At 37.2% G+C, this 22782-nt stretch overlaps 2 protein-coding genes, 1 long non-coding RNA gene and 2 other non-coding genes across 5 annotated transcripts; 4 read left to right on the forward strand and 1 right to left on the reverse strand.

Annotated features, from left to right (window-relative positions):
- Positions 1 to 1909: 1909 nt before the first annotated feature.
- Positions 1910 to 7334, forward strand: LOC147483375 (uncharacterized). Its single transcript, XR_015205851.1, has 3 exons — positions 1910 to 3007; positions 4235 to 4315; positions 6778 to 7334. It is a non-coding gene; the product is annotated as an uncharacterized LOC147483375 (long non-coding RNA).
- Positions 2216 to 2296, forward strand: LOC147483376 (small nucleolar RNA R12). Its single transcript, XR_015207160.1, has one exon. It is a non-coding gene; the product is annotated as a small nucleolar RNA R12 (small nucleolar RNA).
- LOC147483377 (small nucleolar RNA SNORD24) lies at positions 2399 to 2479 on the forward strand. The gene has a single exon (XR_015207074.1). It is a non-coding gene; the product is annotated as a small nucleolar RNA SNORD24 (small nucleolar RNA).
- Positions 7335 to 10429: 3095 nt separating the features above from the next.
- LOC147483378 (glucan endo-1,3-beta-glucosidase 8-like) lies at positions 10430 to 13754 on the forward strand. Its single transcript, XM_086575910.1, has 2 exons — positions 10430 to 11476; positions 12520 to 13754. Exons 1-2 carry the CDS (start codon positions 11148 to 11150, stop codon positions 13616 to 13618), a joined length of 1428 nt encoding a protein of 475 aa, XP_086432036.1. The 5' UTR covers positions 10430 to 11147; the 3' UTR covers positions 13619 to 13754.
- A 1386-nt stretch (positions 13755 to 15140) lies between these two features.
- On the reverse strand, positions 15141 to 18534 carry LOC147483379 (protein SINE1-like). Its single transcript, XM_086575909.1, is given in 4 exon segments — positions 15141 to 15864; positions 16356 to 16834; positions 16837 to 17719; positions 18401 to 18534. Coding segments are annotated over 3 exon segments (1842 nt in total). The 5' UTR covers positions 17711 to 17719; positions 18401 to 18534; the 3' UTR covers positions 15141 to 15375.
- Between the last annotated feature and the right edge of the window lie 4248 nt (positions 18535 to 22782).

Raw genomic sequence — 22782 nt, forward strand, 5'->3', positions numbered from 1 at the left:
CCTTGAACTTGGGATGCCACACTTCCATGAGGGGCGGGGCGTTAAAGGACCGGTGAAGAAGACTCTGTCCGGGCGGCGAGAAGATATAGCAGCCGTGGTGGTTCATTGCGGCCCGTGAGGTGGGTGGAGGCGGTGGAAGAAACTTTAGCCCTTTTGGTGGGAGGGCTCTTGTGGGACATCTCATTTGGGCGTCTTCATCGAGTCATTCGTCCCAAAGCTTATACTTGTTCACGTCCATTTGAGGGGAAGGGAAGAGGGAAGTAGGAACAATTTCGTCCTCTCCGACCACCACGAGAGTCTGAAAGGGTTAGGCGTCTCGGCGGTAGTGGTCTTATTTTTGGCGGCAACGGCTCGTGAATGAGAGATTTTGGTTGTATAGTTGAATGACTTGTAGGCCGGACGCTTTCTTTTTGAAATGGGGATGGTTTGGGCTTTTCTTTCTTTAGGCGGGCGATAGATAGGGGCCTTGGTATTTGCCAATGTCTTTTAGAGAAGGGTCAAGTAAGAGAGGAGTGGCTTTTTCCGGATCGATACCAAGGACTTCACACTGTGCACTCCCTAGTTCGCGGAGGGATTGGAAAATTTCTGAGTAAACACCGTTGTATACTTGGGATCGCGAATCGGGTCTCCAACCTACATCACCAAGAATAAGGGCAAGTTAACGACAAGTGAAATCTACATACCGCGACTCAAAACTGCTTACTTACCGCTTGTTAGGAAATGGAGATGCCTCAAAGAAACTTCTGGAGGGGAGGTCCGCGGATAAAAACTACTGGGACACATACAAGCGAGATAATGGTGCCACACCTTGTCGAGGAGGTGGTGATGTGAAGAAGGAAAGACTTCTTTTGTGGACGCCGAGTGCGAAAGATTGATATCCCACACTCCCCGGTTTAGTGCTTTTTATATAGAAGTGGGAAAGGATATCGCGGAGTTGGATTTTGGGGAGTGAGTCAAATTGTAGTGATTGGCGGCATACATAATAACACGCCAAAGTTACCTATGCCTTGGCGGGGAGGAATGTTGAAATGGTTCTGGACCTCGACATCAAGGAGAGTCGGGGAACAAAACCGCCGCTTAATCGTCCTACGATGGCGGCGAGATAACCGGACAGCGGTGGTACCAAGTGAGGAAAAATGTGTGACACGGACCGTGTTCGAGAATTACGTCACTAGGTATGCCATAAGCCGCTTTAACGGCGTCTAGATTGGGTCGGCGGTAATAAGAAGCGGAGGTGGCAGAGAAGGTTTCCTTCCAGTAGATGGAACGGCCGGTGGGATCGGTAGAATCGGATCGGTCCGCGGACTCGGATCGGTCCGCTGAGGGGTGACTTGATCTATGGGTAGAGGGTCCGGATTAGCGGATTTGGTGGTGGCGGAGGATTGGGTGGAAGCGGATAGCCTCACATTAGATGAAGACATAATGGAAACGATTTAAGGAGGAAGTTTACAAAAGATAGAAGCGCAATCTTAGAAAAGAAGAAAGCGATGGAAGCAAATCGTCCAAAAAATAGTGAATACCAAATAATGAGAGGAAAAGAAAAAGCGATGTAAAAGGGAAGACAAACACGTAGCGAGGAGAGGACCAAAGCTATGGAGGGTAGAACACCCGGAGAGAAAGAGAGATGGGTGAAGGAGAAAGAGTATTGGGGGCGAAGAAAAAATAAGAGAGAAATTGAGGACAGACAGACAGAAACCAATCAATTTGGTTTTTGTCCACATATTTCCCTTCTGCCAAAATCGTTTGCTCCGCTAACTCGACTAACTAAAATCACGCTATAAGGAGCTCTTCAGTTTGAGTCTCTTCGTGGACCCGGGTAATATGGGCCAATCCAACTTGACGAATGGGCCTGGCCTCTTTACTCTTTTGGAAAATTAGGATTTTCGTCACTTTCATCTCTATAAAAGATTTAGGGTTTATGGGTAGCTCAAACCAGCTTTTTTTTATTATTCTCCTTAGGTCAAACTATTGTTTTCTTCAATTTATTTTAGCAAAATAGAAAGGGCCTAAAATTGCAATTCTTTGATGCTTATAATAATGTGCAACAAGGAATCTATCTTTAGGCTAGATAGAGTTCTGCCTTTAGCTCTGATGATCCTTATTATTTCTTTTATCAAAAGTTTTAAGAATAGGATTTTTCGGTGACAAGGTAGATATATATATCATACCAATTTATTTCATTAAATAAAATTAGTTTGGGTATCATTATGCATGAAGTTGAGTGATGAAAGAAATCGTTCGGATTCCCAATGATTTGTTGCAAATATGATCTTACAACCAGCTACTTCTGACACTTCATGTTATCCCAAAAACTTTATTTTTTTTACAATGAATGGTTTTTTTCTAAATTGAATTTTAGGCGAAGTGAATATATTTATTTAAAATCATTGTGTGAAATGGCCGGTGATGTAGAATTATATTTGCTACTCTTGATGGCAATCCCATTTGATGATCCTTATCCACCAAGATCTCTGAGGCCATTTCTTATCATTATTATGTATATTTTTTCTTAGCTAAAAAATTTATTGTTATTTGTCAGTTATTATTGTGTTATTGGGTTTTCAATGTCTTTGTCAGTTTTTCTGTTAATTTGTTTGCTTCTGAACATTATACAATTTTGATTATGATATTGCAATCTGATTACATATATATACAAGCCGAAATTTCACAATACTACAATATTGAAAGTGAACGACACATTGTGCTTTGGTTTGTATTTGAGTTTTCGGAGGGCTTGAATATCATGCTAAAATTTGCGGTCCAAAGTTTCAAACCAAGTAAATTCAGTGTTTTTTTTGTGTGGATATGATCTACTATTCTTATCTCATGTGATATCTTATTTTAGTCCTTATTGCATATATTGTGTGAAGTCTGGGCGTATTTTTCTTGTTTTCGTTCAACTTAACATGATGCTTGATTGTTTGCTTTGTGAGAAAGAGGTGGATCCTTTCTCAGCCCAACCCAGATGTGAATGTAGAAAAAAAGCTGGATTCTCAACGGTCAGAAGGTATATGTTAGTTTCTTCCACATAAAACTCGTAAAGAACATTGTGATGCGTTCAAACTTCAAACTTTTATGCCATCAACCATTTGCGAAATATGTTCTTATTCCGAAGTTTTGGTACGAGAGATACCAATTGTTTTGGCACTAGTACTTTGGCGTTTACGAAATTCAACTAAGAGGTACAAAAAATGGTCATGTTTCAGGTGTTGTTAATGAACACCAGACTGTTGAGGAGGGTGTTTGTGGTCAATGAATTGGACATGAGGATATAGATAATACTGGAGATGAATCAGAAAGTTTCTCAGATATCGATGATGTTGAAGTTTGTGGCTTCATTTGTTTTAACCGTTCTAGATTTGTATCATGTGCCAAGAAAAGTTTTGTTTGGAAGTGCAAAGTTCCATCTCAAGTCCCATTTTTCATGCAATGTAACATAAAATTAAACCTTTATATCGTGAATCTAATTAGATAAAGAGTCCACTGTGTACAGCAGATAGGGAGTTGGTCATCATACTCTCATCTTATGTCTCTACCATTGCGAGTTTTCTGTTATCGTATTCACTAGTAAGCACTGAACCTCCTAACCCTTTGGCCTTGGACCTGGGAATTGAATTTCAGTGTAACTAAACTAAAAGGAAAAAATTCCTTCAGGTGGTCCAACAACTATTGGTTGGTCCAAAACCCTTTAACATACATACTAAACTTTCAAAATTCTAGAGTGGAGGGTGTGATGTCTCCCATCCTAACCCAAGTAAGGGATATTTTACTATCCCATCATTCAGTGGAGGTTCTTTCAGCGTCATGATTCTTGAGAGTGCATTCCTTGGTGGGTGGGCAAGCTGTGGCGCATTTTGTCATTCACTATCTTGAAGCCTATGGCTAGAGACAAACACCAGACATTATAAGGAAGAGCTTTGCAGTTGGAGGTGGCGATGCTCAAAGGGCTTATCATTGGCCAAAAAACCTGGGAGTGGGAAGAGTTCTGTTTGGATGAGATATTTTGTTTATTTGTGTTTATTGTGTCTGCATGTATGGTCGTGTTCTTGTATTGTAGACGAACCTAATATTTTATTTTTGAATTGTATCTTTAACGACAAAGTTCAGAAGGAATTAGTTTGTCTCTATGTAATGAATATTTTAGTTCTTATGACACTTTACATATGCACACCTTTAAGTTTTCTTGCTGTTTGTTTTAGTTGATTTATTATCCGGAAATGGTAATGCTACATAGGTCAATGGGTACCTTCATGACGAGGAAGAAAAGCGTTTGAAAACAAAAATCTGGGAGAGCCTGAACTGGGAATATTTTGAGGTATTGAAATCCTTTTCATCCTATTGAAATGTTTGTGACAGCGCATAGTGCAAGTACTTTTCTTAATTGCCATCTCTTTTGTATGTCACTGTGTGGAACATATTAGGAATTGTTTAGTAACAGGTCCTTGTTGCACTTTCTCAGTCACTGATCACTTTAACCACATTTGAATCCCATGTGTGATGTTTAGAACCTTGCAGTATAGTAGAAATCTTCCTGGGCCTCTCCACTCATCACCAAATGGGTTTGATTGGATGTCCCAATGTTTAAGATGGTATAGAGTTGGCTATTGATTTTTACTCCATGTCACCCAAGTATGTTGTCCACGTGTTATGCTCAAGTAACGCCACACGTGAGAGCACATGTTGAGATGTTAAATTTAAGAGTTGTGTCCCACGTCTAGATGACCTAGGAATGTAAGATAAGAAATCCATGTTATTTCTTGACCAGAGCCGTTTCATGTAGTCCTCTTTTTTCGATAGACATTAGTCCGCCTAAGCATGTTATAGGTCTAAATTCTAAACCCCTATAGATTAGCTGGTGTGATCTTGCTATCTATGATTAAAGACCTGTGTTATATCCTTGGTTTGGCCTTTGAGTGAATGATATTGCCACCTATAGAAATTATGATATGCATTGAATCCTTGATAATTCTATAAGTCAAGATTTCTTTCGAACCCCTAGAAGTCCACTTTTAATCGCCAATAAATTCATACTTGCTTCCCTCATATATATTTGGTGTTGCAACTATTATTGATATCAGTCTAAATGTCCGGACACCATCCTTGTCTAGTCATCCAACTTTTAAACTCACAATGAGATTCCATCCTGTACTCCTTAAAGTGTGTGTGCTGGTTCCTTGTGTTCCACATTACAAATGAAATGCATGAATGCAGTAATATAAATACAGCGAGGAGAGGTGCCCAACAGGATTTAGTGTCTGTACTTCTTTCCATTCTAATTTGGTGTGTTCTAAGGGATAGTAAAAGTTCCTTGCTGGTATGAACATGATTCATGATTCAAGTTTCAATGGAAGTTTCCAAACTAAGTCATGTTGAGACGGATACACGTGAAGGTGTTTGACACGGGTATGGGTGTCCGACACATGACCTATATGTAGTTGGACACGGGGACACAGCTAATCAAAAGATAAAGTTACTATTATTCTATGTTACATGGTCATGCCATATATCTAAAATAATCTGTGTCGGATATGTGTCCGTGTCGGACACACCTGGACACATATTGTATGTAGCAAAAAGGAAATTTGCGACTGTTTTGAATGTCCTATAATTAACGATGGCTTTAAGTGTTGCACACCCGTCGCATTTCTAATTCCCTTTACCACGCATTTTCCCGTCCCGTCGTTAATATTAACGACATGGCTATTCGCGATGAACTCTAGGACACCATTTCCCGTCGTAAATCTCGATTTAGGATGGCAATTTCTGTCGTTTTTGGCCTTTTTTGATGTAACATACCTGAATTGTTTTATATTTCGTTGTGTCAGACACTTTGTATCCGTGTTGTATACGTACACACCTGTCCGTGTCATGTAAGTATTATTCTTTAGATACACAACTAATTTTTGAGCTCAAGACCTTATAAATTGGCTCCTTGCAAATAATAAATATGAAAGTAGCATATCATGGAGTTGTGACTATGTTAATAGATTATTTTGTTAGTCTTTTAGGATATAAAGAAACCCTAGTTTGAAATGGTATGCGGACCGTGACCGTGTGTCTGACATGATTTATTTATGTATATGAAGCGTCAAGTGTCCCTGTTACTTAGTTTCCAAACCATGTCCCAAACTGGAAATTTTTCCAAATTAACATAAGTTGTTATTGTGACTTTAAGTATTGGTGTATAGCAATAATTGTAGGTATAAGGATTACCCTATTCTCTATTCTAGCCCATGGTGTTTCGGGACTAATGCACTATGCATAATAGTGTGCATCTAATGGTGTAAAAATCTTTCTAGTTCAGGCACTAATCTGTAAAATGCTGTAACTGTATCCCCATAACTCTAAAACCCGACACCGTGGTGTACAGCGTGTGCAGTTGCTAGAGGTAGGTAACTTCCCTCAAGTGAGTTCTCTTGACTGTAGTATAGAATTTATGGAATTTCTAACTTTATTTACTCTAAAAGCTCAAGCTTTGTAGAGAGGGTAGAATTGTATGATTATCAAGAGGAGACCTAGGAATAGAGCGCAAATGGAAGCCGTGAGGCAAATTATAGTATCCGAGTGCATGGTCTTAATCTATGTTTCTGTGTTATTTCTGAATTTCTATGTGTGCTTAATATTAAACTATAAAATTTTATTCCTGCTTGTATAAACAAATAGTGTCAAAATAATTTTCATATATGCCAGCCCTCTTGCATACTGTGTTCACTACTTGTTTTGCTCCTCATTTTGCTTTCTGAAACTGAGTGTACTGGTTGAAAATCTTCCTGACAGCCGGCTCCTAAGAAACCGCGTACTGAGTCGGACTCCAAGGACAATGCTAACGGACAACAGAACGTCAAGGGTGAGGAAGAAGTTGAGTTGGATCTTGTGGACAATGATGATGACATAGGACACAATGATGAATTTGGAGATGATTACAGTACTGGAGATATGTATGGTGATGATTTGTATCATCGGAACGATGATGAGGATTATGGCTACGAGGATAATGAGTTCTAATCAAGATGGCTTTTCGTCATTCTTAAAAGTTTTTCAAGGAGCCGGTGGTGTTCTAAAAGTGTTTCTAGAGAAGGAATTGGTTTCAATTTCAACTAGCGCCCTGACCCCACATCCAGTCTGCTGTAAGATATATCTCGCATTCCTTTCCAAATTTCTTATAAGCCAATTTGCTTTGGGTTATAGTTTTTCTTTTATCTTTTTCTATAGTATTGTCTGTTATTTTTTATTTTTCAATCCCAACCCCCCCAGTTCATAATGTAATTCCTGGAATTGTGTAATGTAATTGTCGTTTAAAAAAAAATAAATATCTACCCTAAGTTTTCTTTTTCTTCTCACATTTTTTCCCTACGTCTGTATAACCAGTGCAGTTGTTTGATAATCGGATGTATTCCTTATGGTTATTGGCAAATAAAAAGAAGAAAGAACGCCATAAATTATATTTCATATAACTCCATAATTTTCTTTTCAAAGTTTAGTTTTGGATAGTTGTTTTAATTTCTGATGTTAATTGCTCATATACTTTTCGTATTGTAGTCCTTGAGTCCTTCACAAAAACAAAAGAAATTCTGGTTGAGCTCCAGTTTGATCTGTTAACTATGTTAGGAGCATTAATGAAGTCTGTTGACCCATTACTTAATATTACCCATTTACCCCGCATATTTAGTGTGAGATGCAGATAAAGAGCTGGTGTTTTAGTGTACTGCAAACCATTGTGTATTGCAGACTTGCAGTACCATTGAACTCAGCCTAAGTACACAAATATCTTGGGTTCAGACGTTCAGTCACATGTTTATGGGAGCCTGTAAGATGGAGTGCCCATGTGATTTTATTATTTCAGACCAGTTCCTTTATGAAAAGTTAAAACCATGTCCATGGGCAGGTATGTGTGTGGGGGCTCTGACCATTAACTTAACTAGCATGATGCATGTTTTTTTGTTGAATCTAAATGACATACATGTCCCTAATATTAATTCAAATTTACTTAAACTTTTTGATTTGGGTTTGTGTAGTTTAAGATTATCTTTGTCACCAGATCTAGTATGTCTATTTTTCGGTAAAGCTGATATTCAATTCTAATCATGATACTTTTGTTTTGATGAAAATATCAAATACCTTCTCACTGGACCCGTAGATTTGAAGCATCACTTGCGGAATGAAACAGTTTGGAGAAATGCATTCAAGCAATCCTCCCTGACCAAAAAGTTTATATAACTCATCCTCTGAGTCTTTCACTAGTTTATAGAACTCATCCTTCCAGTCTTTCACCTGTACTACTTTGTGATATGCAAGGATCTTAGATACGCGCAAAGTTTACCAAAAGGAAATAATTGCACCTAGTATTCCAGTGTGCATCTGTATTCGGTCAATAATTTATCCAAAATGGAATAGATAGATCAAGCTAGGGCTTCTAATGTGTGTGTTGGTCAATCTTTAAGTAATGAGTTCTACACTAGCGTGAGTACATATCTAATAGCATTTTTGGCCTATCAGCTCAATGCAGTGCCCTACGCCAGTGCATTGCTCTCCAGATCAAAATATACTGGTGCCCCAACAGACTGTATGGTCTCTTTATGGCGCTTTGTATGCACTAGGGAGTAATGACATATAGCCAAAGAATTCATGGTCTCAAACATCAAACATGCGAAAGAATCTCTATCAATAAATTTCTACAGATAGTGCAACTTTAGACGTTTATGGACATCGCGAATTTGGAAGAAACTTTGTTTTAAAAATTTGAATATGTGATAGCGACCATCTACGGTATATATACATATATATATATATATATATATATATATATATATATATATATATATATATATATATGACTATATAATAAGGAGTCACAGCATTCATAATTTCATACTTGGTGTCGACATTTCCTTGTACTCATATTAATGACCTTGTTCAGCAAGTTTTTGAAGTGGCGCATTCATTTCTGTTGGTCAAAAGAGGACACCCTTGAGGGTGCGGCCTTGAAATAAAGCTTATTGCGACATTTAATGGTAGGTCCATATCACAGAAACCTACAGTAACGTCCATATCGTGATCAATGGATATGGAATTATGGCACCATTGCCTCCTCTCTTACCATCACCATTCCTATTTAGTTTTTAACAGTCAAGATAGTAGATTTATCAATTTTATAAATACTTTTCGCTTGGGTAACAAGTTTTGTTAAGCAGGGTTTTATGTAACTTAAACTTAGTGATTGTTCATGAAACTAATAAAGTGAATAATCTTTTTAAAATCTTTTTGTAAATGTTTTCACTAAATAATATTTTCTAGCCTTTTAAATTCTAAAATACAATTTTTCAAAGTGCATTGTAAGGGCCATGGTACATAACCACATATTGTGGCCGACCTAAGTCCAACTAACAACGAATAAAACAAAATTTTAAATTCAAACTAGAAAAGCATTAGAATATCATCTATTTTCATGTATTTAGGTCGGTAAACGTGTGCCACGACAACATTCCACTTCCATTTCAATTCTTACTAGATTTTGATTCCTAACTTTTTTGCTTTTATTGAGTTTCTTTCATGTAGGCATCACATTCGTAAGTTGCATACATAGCACTTTATTAAAAGTCGCTTGAGAGGAATAATAATATTTAGGAATGTAAATACTTGCTATGCTACTTTACTGTAGACACTTGATTAATTTACTTGTTATTATACTAAAAAAAACAGAATAAGTCTGTAGACGCACCAACCTATGGGCTGTGATGCGGACATGGACGCACGTTGGACGTGGTCAACTAAACTGGACGCGGGTCAAGACATAAATCGGACATTTTTGGTTAAAACCAATATGGTCAAAGATTCTGAGGATTTTAACCAAAAAAATAAAAAATAAATCAAAATAATATTAAAAAACTCAATTTTTTTATTTTTTGTTTTGTTAAAACTTATGACATATTTTTAAAGTTTGATTAAGAAATATTAAATTTAATTTTGTGGCTATTTATCTTTAATAGTTTTGAATTTATAAATGTTGATACATTTAATTTAGTTTTTAATGTTCAATTTATATAAAATAAAATTATAAATATTAATTAATTTATGCATCTTTTATTGCGTTTACGTCCTACCTTTTTAAGATATAACCGAGTCGTCACGATCGTGTCCGCGTCCGCGTCCACGTCCGTGCAACATAGCATACCACTATTTGCTGTCCACAATACCTCATATTGTGATTGGTGGAAAGACTGCCTAGGAAAATGTTTATCTAGCCCACAAAGTGTTTGGACCAATGAAAAACTGCTTTTTGTAGACAAATACACAAATTCGCTCAAAAAGAAAACTTTTGAATGTCTGTGCTCCCATTGAAACCTTTGAGCACGTTAACATATGTAACTCACGAGACCACTCGATCAAGACTGAATTGAGAATATAGTATTGTAGAAAAAACCAAGTGGATATATAAAAAAAGACACTTTTCATCACTCTCAAGCTGGTGAGATTTGTCTCCAAAAAAGTAAATTTGAGTCTGCAAATCAAGACAAATCCACCTCCCCCTAAATCTTCTTCTTTATTACAAGTTTACATCATCATCACTTGAGGTAGTTGTTTTGTTTGAAACGATAACCATTTCCAACTTCTCTACTGACTACTTATTTCTAGCTTTGTCCTAGTTCTGCCTTTCTATTCTTTTCAACTCTCTTTGCTCAAGAAACTCACTCTTCTTCATCTCTTTTCATGTTCAAAATCTTCTTATAGTTGTCTTCTTTCACATTTTTCACACTATCCTCTGTTAACCCCATCTTTTGAAATTGATATTTGAGCTAGTTTCAGTGATGGGGTTGTTGGGAAATGTTGTCTGATTGTTTCTGGAGTCAGTTACAACTTATCTTCTCAAAAAGTTGAGATTTTTATTTTATTTTATCTATTCTTTATAATAAGATTTCAGCTCATTTGCTTTTCTTGCTTCCTATCTTTTTGGTGCCCCTTCTTTCTGGAAAGTTACTTTCCTAGTCACTCTATTATTCCTCTCTTTCTCACTCCAAATAAGAATCAAACAAAAGCTTCTTTTATTTTTTTCTTCTTGGTTTTCATTACACTTGAGGTTAAATATACAATTGAGTCCATCTTTTCCCCTCAAAACTCAGCTGCTTCATTCCATAGTTCATACCTTGAAAATGGTAAAGATATGGTTTTTACTAAGTAGTATACTTGTAGGACTATTGAGTGCTGGTCTTGTTGAATGTATTGGTGTAAATTGGGGAACTATGGCCACACATCAGTTACCACCTAAGACTGTAGTTCAGATGTTACAAGCTAATGGTATTAACAAAGTGAAACTATTTGATGCTGCTCAAAATACAATGAATGCATTGGCTGGAAGTGGGATTGAAGTAATGGTAGCCATTCCGAACGATCAGCTTGCGTCGATGACAAGCTACAAAAGAGCTAAGCAATGGGTCAGCAGAAATGTTACTAGATTCAATTTCAATGGAGTAAATATCAAGTAAAGTTCCAGTTACTTATCTTTTTTGTTCAATCTTGAAGTAATTTAATTATATGATGGTGTCTATTGCTGTGATCTAGACTTGACTTAAGCTATTTGAGTTTGTACTTATTTGACATGCTATGCTTGTATTGTAGTTTATACTACTACATCTGTTTTAATATTTTGTTTATAGATACACTTGAAATCAGCTTTTAGTTAGATTTGTTGTTTACCATATCAGATATGGCCTCATATGGGAAGTGTATATCAATATTTGGTCAATGAATAGTATTGCTAAAAAATGTTTTAGTTTATTCAGCTTCTGTTTTGAATAGTTTATCTGTTTAAGTTGTGTGACTATTAGGTATAATTGTATAATTCAAATCAATGATGAGTTTGAAATAAATTTAAAGAAAGCAAAATTTGTCAACCATCATGCCAGCCTTCTAATTGTGGTATTATTATAAGAATCCACGAGTTTTTTTAAGAGGCAGTGAAGATAGAAAATGGAAATGGCGGAGCGAAGCAAATTTTATACATCGGTTGAAAATTCTTAATCTTAATTAGAAGTAGATAGTTCCCTCGGATATACAAAACTCTATAACTAAGACATCCAATTTGATTTGGGAAAACTTTTGATAACTGTAGCAAGCTACTAAAAGTCTAAAAGATATCACTACAAATGTATATTTTTATTGCAATCAATTCTTATATGTATGATAATATCATCACTATGAACAACAAAAGATTTATCTGTGATAATTAATAACTAGAGTATATATGTTTCTAGAGTACTCTAAATTCAGGTTTTTTTTTTTTGTGATTGAAGCTGTGGAACGTGTGTGTGTGTGTGTTTTCCGAATCTTGGGATGCAGCTATGATAAGTATATATCAAGTCCCTTGTATATTTGAATATTTGGAAGCAGATCAACTCTTTTACTTAGGAAACATCTAGCAACATTGTGCCTAAGTTTCACCTGTAATTTTTCTGCTCATTGTAATCACTAGCAATCATGTATTACTGTGTCTAATGTTTCCGGTTTGGCAATATTTTCTGGCAGATATGTAGCGGTTGGAAATGAACCCTTCCTGCCATCCTATAACGGTTCATTTTTAAACACTACGTTGCCAGCCCTTCAGAACATCCAGAATGCCCTTAATGAGGCTGGGGTTGGAGACAACATAAAGGCAACTGTGCCCCTAAATGCTGATGTCTACAGTTCACCTGACAACAATCAAGTACCCTCTTCTGGAAGGTTTCGCGCTGACATAAGTGGCCTCATGTCTGAGATTGTCCAGTTCCTTAACAGGAACAATGCTCCCTTCAGTATTAATATCTATCCATTCTTGAGCCTTTACGGCAGTGAAGGTTTCCCAATAGACTATGCCTTCTTTGACGGGGGAAGCACTGTGATTGATAATGACATCACATACACTAATGTCTTTGATGCAAATTTTGATACATTAGTTTCGTCTCTGAGAGCAGTTGGGTTGGGCAACATGCCTATCCTGGTTGGTGAGGTTGGCTGGCCTACAGACGGGAATAAGGATGCCAATCTTGGTTATGCTGAGAGGTTTTATACTGGACTTTTAAAACGAGTTGCAGCCAAACAAGGCACTCCATTGAGACCAGGGAATATTGAAATATATTTGTTTGGCTTGATTGATGAAGATGCGAAAAGCATAGCACCTGGTAATTTTGAGCGCCACTGGGGAATCTTTAGATACGATGGTCAGCCTAAATTCCCGATGGATCTCTCAGGCCAGGGACAGAAAAGATATCTAACTGCAGCTAAAAATGTGGAGTATCTGCCCACTGAATGGTGTGTTTTCAATCCGAACGCCAGGGACCTGAGCAAGTTAGGCGATAATATCAATTATGCTTGCACCTTCTCTGATTGCACTTCCCTTGGGTATGGGTCATCTTGTAATAACTTAGATGCCCAGAGTAATGCTTCTTATGCCTTTAACATGTATTTTCAAGCTGAGAACCAGGCGTATATGAGTTGCAGTTTCGGAGGCCTAGCAATGAGGACAAAACAGAATCTCTCACAGGGGAGCTGCAGTTTCATAATCCAGATTTCCTCCTCTTACTCTTCTGAACCTTCGTCACTGGTAACTTTGTCAATTGTAGCAGTATTCGCATTCTTCTTGGTGTAGAAATTTTCTGCAGAATGTAGATACCTCAGATTATTGTATTGTCGAACTTGCAGTTTTGTACTTAATATTAGACTTTCGGTTATTTACTTATTTATGAGATTCATACACAACAAAATACGGCATACCAGGTTCTTCACTCCTTGAGTCACTTACTGTCAAGGCCCAAAATTTCGATATCGTTTAATATATCGGTGTACCCAAAAACCGAGATATCTCGGATATCTCGGTTTTTTTGGTGACCAGTCCAAAGTTTCTAAAATATCGGATATCTCACCGATATATCTCGGATATCTCGCCGATATATCTCGGATATGGATATTTCGGAAATTTCAATATTAAATTATTAAAAATTGGTCAAAAAGTCAACCGATATATATCGATTATATCGGAAATATCGATTATATCGGCGATATAAACTTTCATATCGGAAATTCCGATATATCTCGGAAAAAAAGGGATTTAATATTCGGTGGATATATCTCGGAAATATCGATCTCGGTGTACCAATTTACCGAGATATATCGGCGAGATATCGGATATCTCGGCGATATTTTGGGCCATGCTTACTGTCATATTTGTTTGGCTGAGATTACCAGGGTTCCACTTATTCAGCATACCATGTTATAGACATTTCCAAACTAGTTATTTTGTGTGCGGGTTAACCAATATTACCCATCTAGAGGATCCCCGTGAGCCAATTAGGGTTTCTCTCTAAATAAAAAAAAAAAAAAAAAAGTCAAATTGGGCCCAAATTGGGTTGACCGATTTTTTTTGTTTTTTTTTTGTGTGTATGGAGAGAGACCCTAATTTCCCATCTAGGGGGAATTCTAGGGGGAATCCTAATTGGCTCATCTAGTAAGGGTAACACTAGGTCACCCTTACTTATTTCTAAACTACTTAAATCATTGTTTGAGCTTCAATTATGTTATGGAACACGTGTTGGTGAACCAAGACCATGAATGTTTTCGCACCTAATGTCAAGTGTAACCATTGTTTAGTGAAGTATCTATTCATTAGGGTCTTTTAAGCTATTGAAAAAGTTCTCAGAGAAATATCGCCATATTCTTTTGACGAACTGATGATGCTTTTGAGTTATGGAAGATTGCCAAAATTAATTGTGACCACTCATTTGTTGGATAAGCACATATGCTTGGTTTAAGTTGCTAATATGCTTATGTTCTAATCTGTTCTCTTGCATCGAAAATTCGAAAATCTTTCTCAAGTACAAACCAACTTCTTTGCGAAAATCTGCTTACAATTCTTCGAAGAAACTGAGGGAAAAGATTATAAGGTGGTAATGTGGTATATGGCTATATGCCATGTACTAGGGAAGTTGTATGCTGCTTTTAAATGATACGAATCAGTCTCACAACCATGAGATGATTATATGCTTTGTAAGGACATTTTTATTCTTCGAACCATGGACTAATAATACAAGAAAGATATTCCTCACTCACAATTCTACTGGCTACATTAAAATCTCCTCTATTTTAGTGCGAAAACAAAGCACTGCCAATATCTAATATCAAAGAGATTCTAAATTAAAGGAAATAATAAGTAGAAAATAAATTACAATATCTTACTGAGAAGAGTACAGCAGAATAAATAAATTTCAGCTCTGAACATTGTTAAATCCTTATATCCACAACATTCATAGTGGTTAACCTAGTAGCTGTCCTACTGGAGTCAAGTAAAGCTGGCTGCTACATAAATTATAAAGTGGGACAATTACAATCATTGATTAGTTGAGGAACAGGTTAAGTAGGAGGAAGATAAGAACCTTCTTCCGCATTGTTGCTCCACATAAATGAAACAACAAAGGCTAGAAGTATGAAGAGCAGACCAAAAACCCACTTAAGAACATTCTTCCAAGAAACCATCGGTGGTGTGTTTGAACTTTGAATTCCACTTTTCTCATTAGAGCCTATTTCAAGAGATGCATCTGGCTGTGAAACAGTAGTGACACCTTCCACTGATGAGACAGATTCGGAGCCATCTTCTACCTGCTCTCCAAGTTCAGAATAGCTGCGGTTGCCATTGTCCTTGGAATTATGAGAATGGCCATCTCCATCCAAAGGACTTGTAGGACTCCATTCAGATTTACTTGAGCATGGGCTTATGATCCTCCTAGCTTGTTCCTCAAAGTAATCAGAGTTTTCATCATCTAGATCTTGAAGAGAGTGTAATAGCTTCCTTGGCGTGGTAAAGATCTTAACATTATCAATGTTAATCTGGGAGCTTCTCCTCTGAAACATCAAAATAAGTACAATAGCTTTAGTGAAACTGATTAAATTAAAACACAAGGTCTACAGTGTTGTGAAATAAATATCTACCTCAAAAAGTGCATTTTATGCATCATGACCTATCTAGAAGTAAAGTCTCAAAAACTTGACTGTTGATTTGATTTCATACAACATCATATACAAATCAGATTAACTCAGAAGCCAATATTTATCTTTCAAGTTTCAAGCATTATTATGGAAACAATCAATACATTCAGAATTTGTTCGATATCACCCTCATGGCCTCATCATTTTTTGTATTACCCAACTCTTTGATCTAAATTTTCTTTTTCTTTTTCTTGGCATAACTTTAAAAAAAAGATATAAGAACACAGCAGGTGTAAAATATCTGGAACGTAACAAAAATGGTTACTTCTATATAATTGTTAATTATCTCCTTGGGTTTCCAGAATCATATTTGGTTGTTTTTGCAAAACTACAGGAAGGTTATTTACCTGAGGACTGGGAGTAGTACTCCGTTGGGCTCTATTTATACTAGTTGCGACCTCTCGATTTCTCGGTGTTGCTTGCATAAATCCTGAAAATTCCTCCGAACGTTCTTCCCCAGTATCACTGATTTCACCATCATTGTAATGGTAAGAATGCATGTTTGAACCATTACCGCCCAGAGACAACCCAGAGTACAAGCCATCCTTGAGAGACACATCCACACCACCATTCTCACCACCCCAAAGCTTTCGACTCACAGATCTCCCACCGTAACTGAAGTTACATGAAACTTGTCCAGTTGACATTGGTGACTCCTCAAACGAGTTATACCTGATGAAAGAATCAACAGTCTGTGATTCTGGTGATGTAGAGAAAGGAGATCTGTCCCGAGCATTCCGTAAATTCTTCCTCCTGTTACTCCTACCAAAATTTGACCCTGTAACAGAGCCACTATCCCTCTCAAACTTTGGTCTTTCCTCTGCATAAGCATCTTAGCTGTTTGCAAGGCTTCAAAAGCAGCGCCTTTCACAAATGCCATTTGATCAGAGTGACATTTCTCGAGCTCCTCAATCACAATATCAAGCTCTGAGAATATACTTCGGACGTCCAAACTTTTCATCAGAAAATTCACCATCTGAATAGCTGATAACCGCTTCTGAGAATTCCTCTCCACAGCCCCAACGTTCAAAATTCTCAACCCAGATCTTATGAGTGATCTAGCATATGCCTCGACTGTGAAACTGTTATGCTTTGCCAATGCCATAGCTAATCCCATGTGGGAATTCGTCTGGGTTACATTCTCCTCCAAGGCCCCAGCAACTCTTAGACAAACCTCATTAACAAGCTCATCTGATGCAAAATCGCCAATTATCAGAATCAACAAAGCCTTCAGGCACAGAGCAGCCCCAAAGGCAAGGCTTTCTTGAGATCCCAGTAGACAATCAGAAAGAGGCTTGCAAAGAGAGTATATTATATTTCCCTTCTTCTCCAATGGTGTCGTGGGATCAATGCCGTATCTCGCAATGGCAGGGACAACCTTTGAGCAAGCCTGCTGCAGGGGAAAGGAGCCAGCACTAGACGTTAACGTCTTTATAATGGTGGACATAATGTTATTGATCTGAGGAACGATGTTAGAACCATGAACCCTGGCAAGAACTTCATAAAGGGAAATAGTGTGTTCCACATGAGACGAACAGGGAGCTTTGGTTTCAGAAACTTGAGCAAGAAACTGTGGAATGGCATTCGAATCAAGGTCTTTCACATAAGATTTCAATGCTTTCATTGCCAGTTTCCGGCTTTCAGCATCTTTGTCTAAATTTTCCAGCTCTCTTTGAACTGCTGGACTGAGATTACGTCCCATTGAAAGAATCTAAAACAACAATGCCACAAATGAGAGAACAGCCAAACCTTGGAGCCACTGAAATTATAAACTCAACAAAATTTTTGAAGGTTTGTTTGATGTTGAAGAAAAAACTAATAACTTGATATGCACATTTGATAATTCTCAAAAACCAAAAAAACAGGTTTTTTTTTCACAGTTCAAAGATTGCCACAACTAGTCAACTACCATGAGCAGCTGAAATAGCTACAAAATCTGAAACTAAGCAAATGGGCATCTAAAAATTCTCAACAAAAATAATTTCTACTGCACAAGTATATCATTTTTACTTAAGTTGCAATAGCTATAAAAGGTGAAAATAACAAAAGTGGTATGTGATAATTCTTGTATACAGATTCTAAATATACAGAGAAAGCATTTAAGTAAAACTTACTGGATTTCTTCTTGCATGAGTTGTACATGCTATAAAAGCTTAAAATTTCCTAAATGAGTTTTCTAGCTAGAATTGCAAATGGTGCAATGTGTATATGAAATTCTCAGCTAATACAATCACAAATATAAAAAAAGAAGTAATTTTTATCCAACTATAAACACAAATTCTCATTTCTCAAGCTAAATTACCAATAAAAACATGCAAATAACAAACTGGGCATTAATTATATTCAATTTAAACGAACCCCAAGCATAAAAAAACCACATAAAGAAACTAACTTTGACCTGAAATCAGAAGGCCTTCACCTCTTTTCTCTCTGCTTCTCCGCAAAACTTGCCAAACTTTCATGGGCTGAAAAAAAGCCCAAGAAGAGAAGTTAGTAAATGGAGATAGAATTTAAGGAAGAATCCAAGAAACGTAGATCAGTTTCTGTTTTTAAAATTTATTTATTGAATATGGGGAGTCTTTGAGCTGCTGTTGTTTTATCTTCTACTTCTCACAGTACTGACCTAGTTTCTTTATTAGTTTAAAATTTTGAAAATTTGAAATCTTTTGTAATAATTCCCCCGCTGTCCTAACAGGCGCGGGGAGTTGACTAATTTTGTCTTATTACACTCGTGAATCTACCGGTCCACTTTGCACATGAGCTTACCCGTATTCGGTATTCCTATGTAATTATCTCTGAAATTTAAGTAGTTTGACATAATTTTTGTTGGAATTTTGAGTTTTTCAATGAAATTCTTGTCTACAGAAGGAAATTGGTTTGGTTTTCGGATGTGATGAGCCTCATGGTGATGATATAGATAAAGTTGCATTTCAGTAGCAAAAATGCATTTTATATATACACGCTGGGCTCAACCCTTAAGCGTCACCTAAAAGCATTTTTAGCAGAGCAACCAAAAAAACACTAAAATTTTGAACCAAAAAAACACCAAGCAACTTTAGGAGCAACATCAAAAAAACACCAAGCAACTACGCAGTTTTGCCAAAACCGCGCCATATAACCCACGCGGTTTTGCCAAAATCGCGCCACTAAAGCCCAACTGACAGGCCCAAGCCCACGCGGTTTTGGCAAACCGCTGCTGGTGTTTGAACACGTGCTACTTATATAAACACTCAAAGTCGATGCGGTTCGGTCCACTTTCACCTCTTCTCACAATTATAAAACCCTCTCCTTAGTTAAAAAAAAAAACCAAAACCTACCTAAACTCTTAAAATTTGATATGGATCCTTTTGAACCTTTCGACGGTGATGATTGGCAGTACACAGACGACATTGGCGATGAGGGAGAAGAACCTGAGGAAGTAGAATACGGTGGGGGAGAAGGCGATTGGGGAAGAAGAACCCAGGATGTCGCTACCGACCGATAGACATCTCTATGTCTTTGGAGTATCGGATGAACGACTTCGATTGGCAATTTGCACCGGAGAAGCACTTGATATGGAAGTTGTGTCTTCTACATGTGATACAAAACACGGTCGAGTCGCGATGGCTAATACTCGTAATTAATTAGTTTTGATTAAATATTTTGAATATTAATTAGTTGAGTTGGACCAATTAATTATTTATCTTATACGCATTATTTTTTTTTTATAATATCAGCATGTTGTTGACTACCGAGTTAGATCGACTTTACTTGGTGTTAGAGAGTGGTGAAAGGTTATTAGGAGTTTGGATGAGTTTGTACATATTAGAGATAGTATTTTGTATACACCTTTGGGTATTTTGATTGATACGGATTATGAGAAGGCTAATTGGGCAGTGGTCGTAGCTTTAGTAGAAAGATGGTGGAGTAGAACTCATACATTTCATTTTCCTTGTGCGGAGTTAGGGTTCACACCACTAAACTTCACTATGATTTATGGGTTGAGTATCGGTATAGGCCAACCGATACATTTTCATACAAATTATGAGAATATGGATAGTATGCTTATGAGTTTTCCTCGTTTGGGTGCGGATGCTTATGATTCTTCTGGGATTAAGTTATCTCATATTAAGACTGCATATATGGAACCCCTCTTGCATCCTGATACACGAGCGGAGTTAGCTTTGACTGTTCTACTAGGTGGTGAGGGTGCTGATCAGTATGTTAGGGCTTTTTTGATGTTTTTTATTGGGCATATTTTGTTTCCCAATGGTCATTCTATGGTACGACTCGGATATTATGCTTATGTATCTTATTTGCATACTATGAGAGATTATGACCTGGGTAGCTCAGTATATGTCACATTGATATCGGCGTTAGATAAAGCTTCACAGACATTTAGAAGTAGAAGTCCTCAGATTGCAGGATTCACGGGACTTTTAGAGATTTGGTTTTATGAGTACTTTCGATGTCTTTGTCCTAACATAGACATGATTGCTGATACTCGCCTTAGATTTGCTAGTTGGTCAGGGCCTCACTTGACTCGTAACAGAGGGCAAATTAGGAATAATATCTGTATGGCTTGTGCTCAGATTGATATTAGATTATTGTCATCTATTGAGTGGAGACCTTGGCGTTTGTCACCGCCTTTGACGATCCGGTTATACGGCATGCTTGTGTGTTGTCACATCACGAGTTGTTTTGCCGCGACGCGTGATTTGTCGGGTTTGGTACCGTGGTGACAGATGTCGGAGGATGTTGACCGCGGACGCGTTATGGAGTTTCATGTGCTCCCATGCGGATGTTAGTAATGCAAAGTCGTGGGGTATAATTCAAGTTCATGAAGTTCATGCCGTTGGTGGTCCTTGGCCGGATCGTCTTCTTTTTTGTTGTCGAGTAAGCAGCGCGCCGATATTATAGATGGTGGAAACGTGTCTCCATGGGTCCGTTGTTGCCTCTCGTTGGTCGGGCTAGCAACTTCGAGTTTGTGGGCTGGAAGGGATGAGGCGTGAGCTCGTGATTCCTCATCCGCCCCGCGTACTGTTTACAACCCACAACCTCGAATGCATATCGACCAACTCCCGGTAATCCGCGGTAATCCTCAGATGTTTGTCGTGTGTGGACTTGATGGGGAGCCTACTTATATTTCCATTCCTGAGGTGCCTCATGCTCGTTTCTTTGAGTTAGAGCCGCATATTGATCAGTATACCATGGTGAGTTTAATTGTTTTATTTATCTTCTTCATTATATATATAATATGTACTCACATCGTATTTTCTTGGATTTTTAGGCCGAGGTTCTAGAAAGATATGAGAACCGTGTTCTTATGTTTGATGGGATGAGAACGCCTGTATCATTATAGCCAATAAAGAGAGGAGGTATATTCTCAGACATATCGACAATCCCGCCAGGTATATGAAGATATCGACAAGTGTACACCCAAAGAACATCGGGGATATGAGGAACTTCAGTGAAGTAGTTAATCTCCCAAGCGCATGAGAGAAGATCATAATTCTCGATTAGGAACTTAGAGGGAGCGACTTTAACGTCCAAATAGAGAGAGGAGAGGGATCGAGTGGTAAGGGGCGTAGAAGAAGAGCTAAATAAATTTGATGTAATATGATAGGTTTTGGATTATTTTGGATATTATATGATTATATCATAATCATAGATTTTGGACTGCATAATCATAATCATAGGTTTTTAATTTATTTAATTTTTTCGATTTTGAATTACAATTATTAATTTCTTCAATTGCACAATTGTTAATTTCTTAACTTCTATGCACAACTCATAATTTTTTAAGTTCTATGCACCACAGTTATAATTTTTTGAAAACGACGCAGCGGTTTTGGCAAAAACGCCTTCTATGAAGCCCACGCGGTTTTGCCAAAACCGCGCCATAGAAGCCCATTTAGCAGCCCAAGCCCACGCGGTGTTGGAAAAACTGTGCAGTTTTGGCAAAACCACGTGAGTGATTTGATACAACACCAAACCTGGAACCAAATATTGGTCGATTTGGTGTTTGGTTTGGTGTTTTTTTGGTATTTTTATCAACGTGTAGTTCTCCTGAAGTTGAAAAAACACCAAATTCTCAGTGTTTGATGCTAGGTTGATATCACTGCTAAAGATGCTCTAAAGACTCAAATTTGGAAGGCCTCATATTTCTTAATTTATCCACATATTTGTTTATTATTACCTAATTTTATAAAGAAAAAAACGCCAACAAAAAATATGATAGTCAATTTGTTTACCAATGGGTTTTCTATCCAAGCACTAAATTTCGGAGTGAATTAATGTGGAATGTATATAATCCAATAGTCCACTGCACATCTCAATGTATTAATATAAATCTAATGGCTACAAGCGCATAATAATTTCAGTTTTTGTAGGAGTGTACTAATTTAATCAAATTGTTTCATTGGAAGAATAAAAACAAATGGGAAATCCCACGTTTAGTGAAAGAATCTCCACATTCTATGCATTTTATTCGTCTCTCTTAATTAAATAAATTGTCATTACACTTCTCTCATTAAATCTTTCTTTCTCACTTGTTATATTTCACAAATTTCAAGTTCAACCATTTGTCAATTTTACTTTTGAGTTATAAATTGTGAATCATCAATTCATCATCTAATACTCACAGTTTTTGTGAAATTTAATTTTGTTTTTTTTTTTTAAATTTCAATAAGAATCTATTATTTTAATTATTTATAGTTTTGATGTTTATTTGGTTACGTTCTTGTCGTTTTTTCGTTCGATTTGAGTCATGATACTAGATTTTTCGCTCTTAAT

Source organism: Coptis chinensis, chromosome 8 (genome assembly GCF_015680905.1).
Source record: "Coptis chinensis isolate HL-2020 chromosome 8, ASM1568090v1, whole genome shotgun sequence".
NCBI classification, from domain to species: Eukaryota; Viridiplantae; Streptophyta; class Magnoliopsida; order Ranunculales; family Ranunculaceae; genus Coptis; species Coptis chinensis.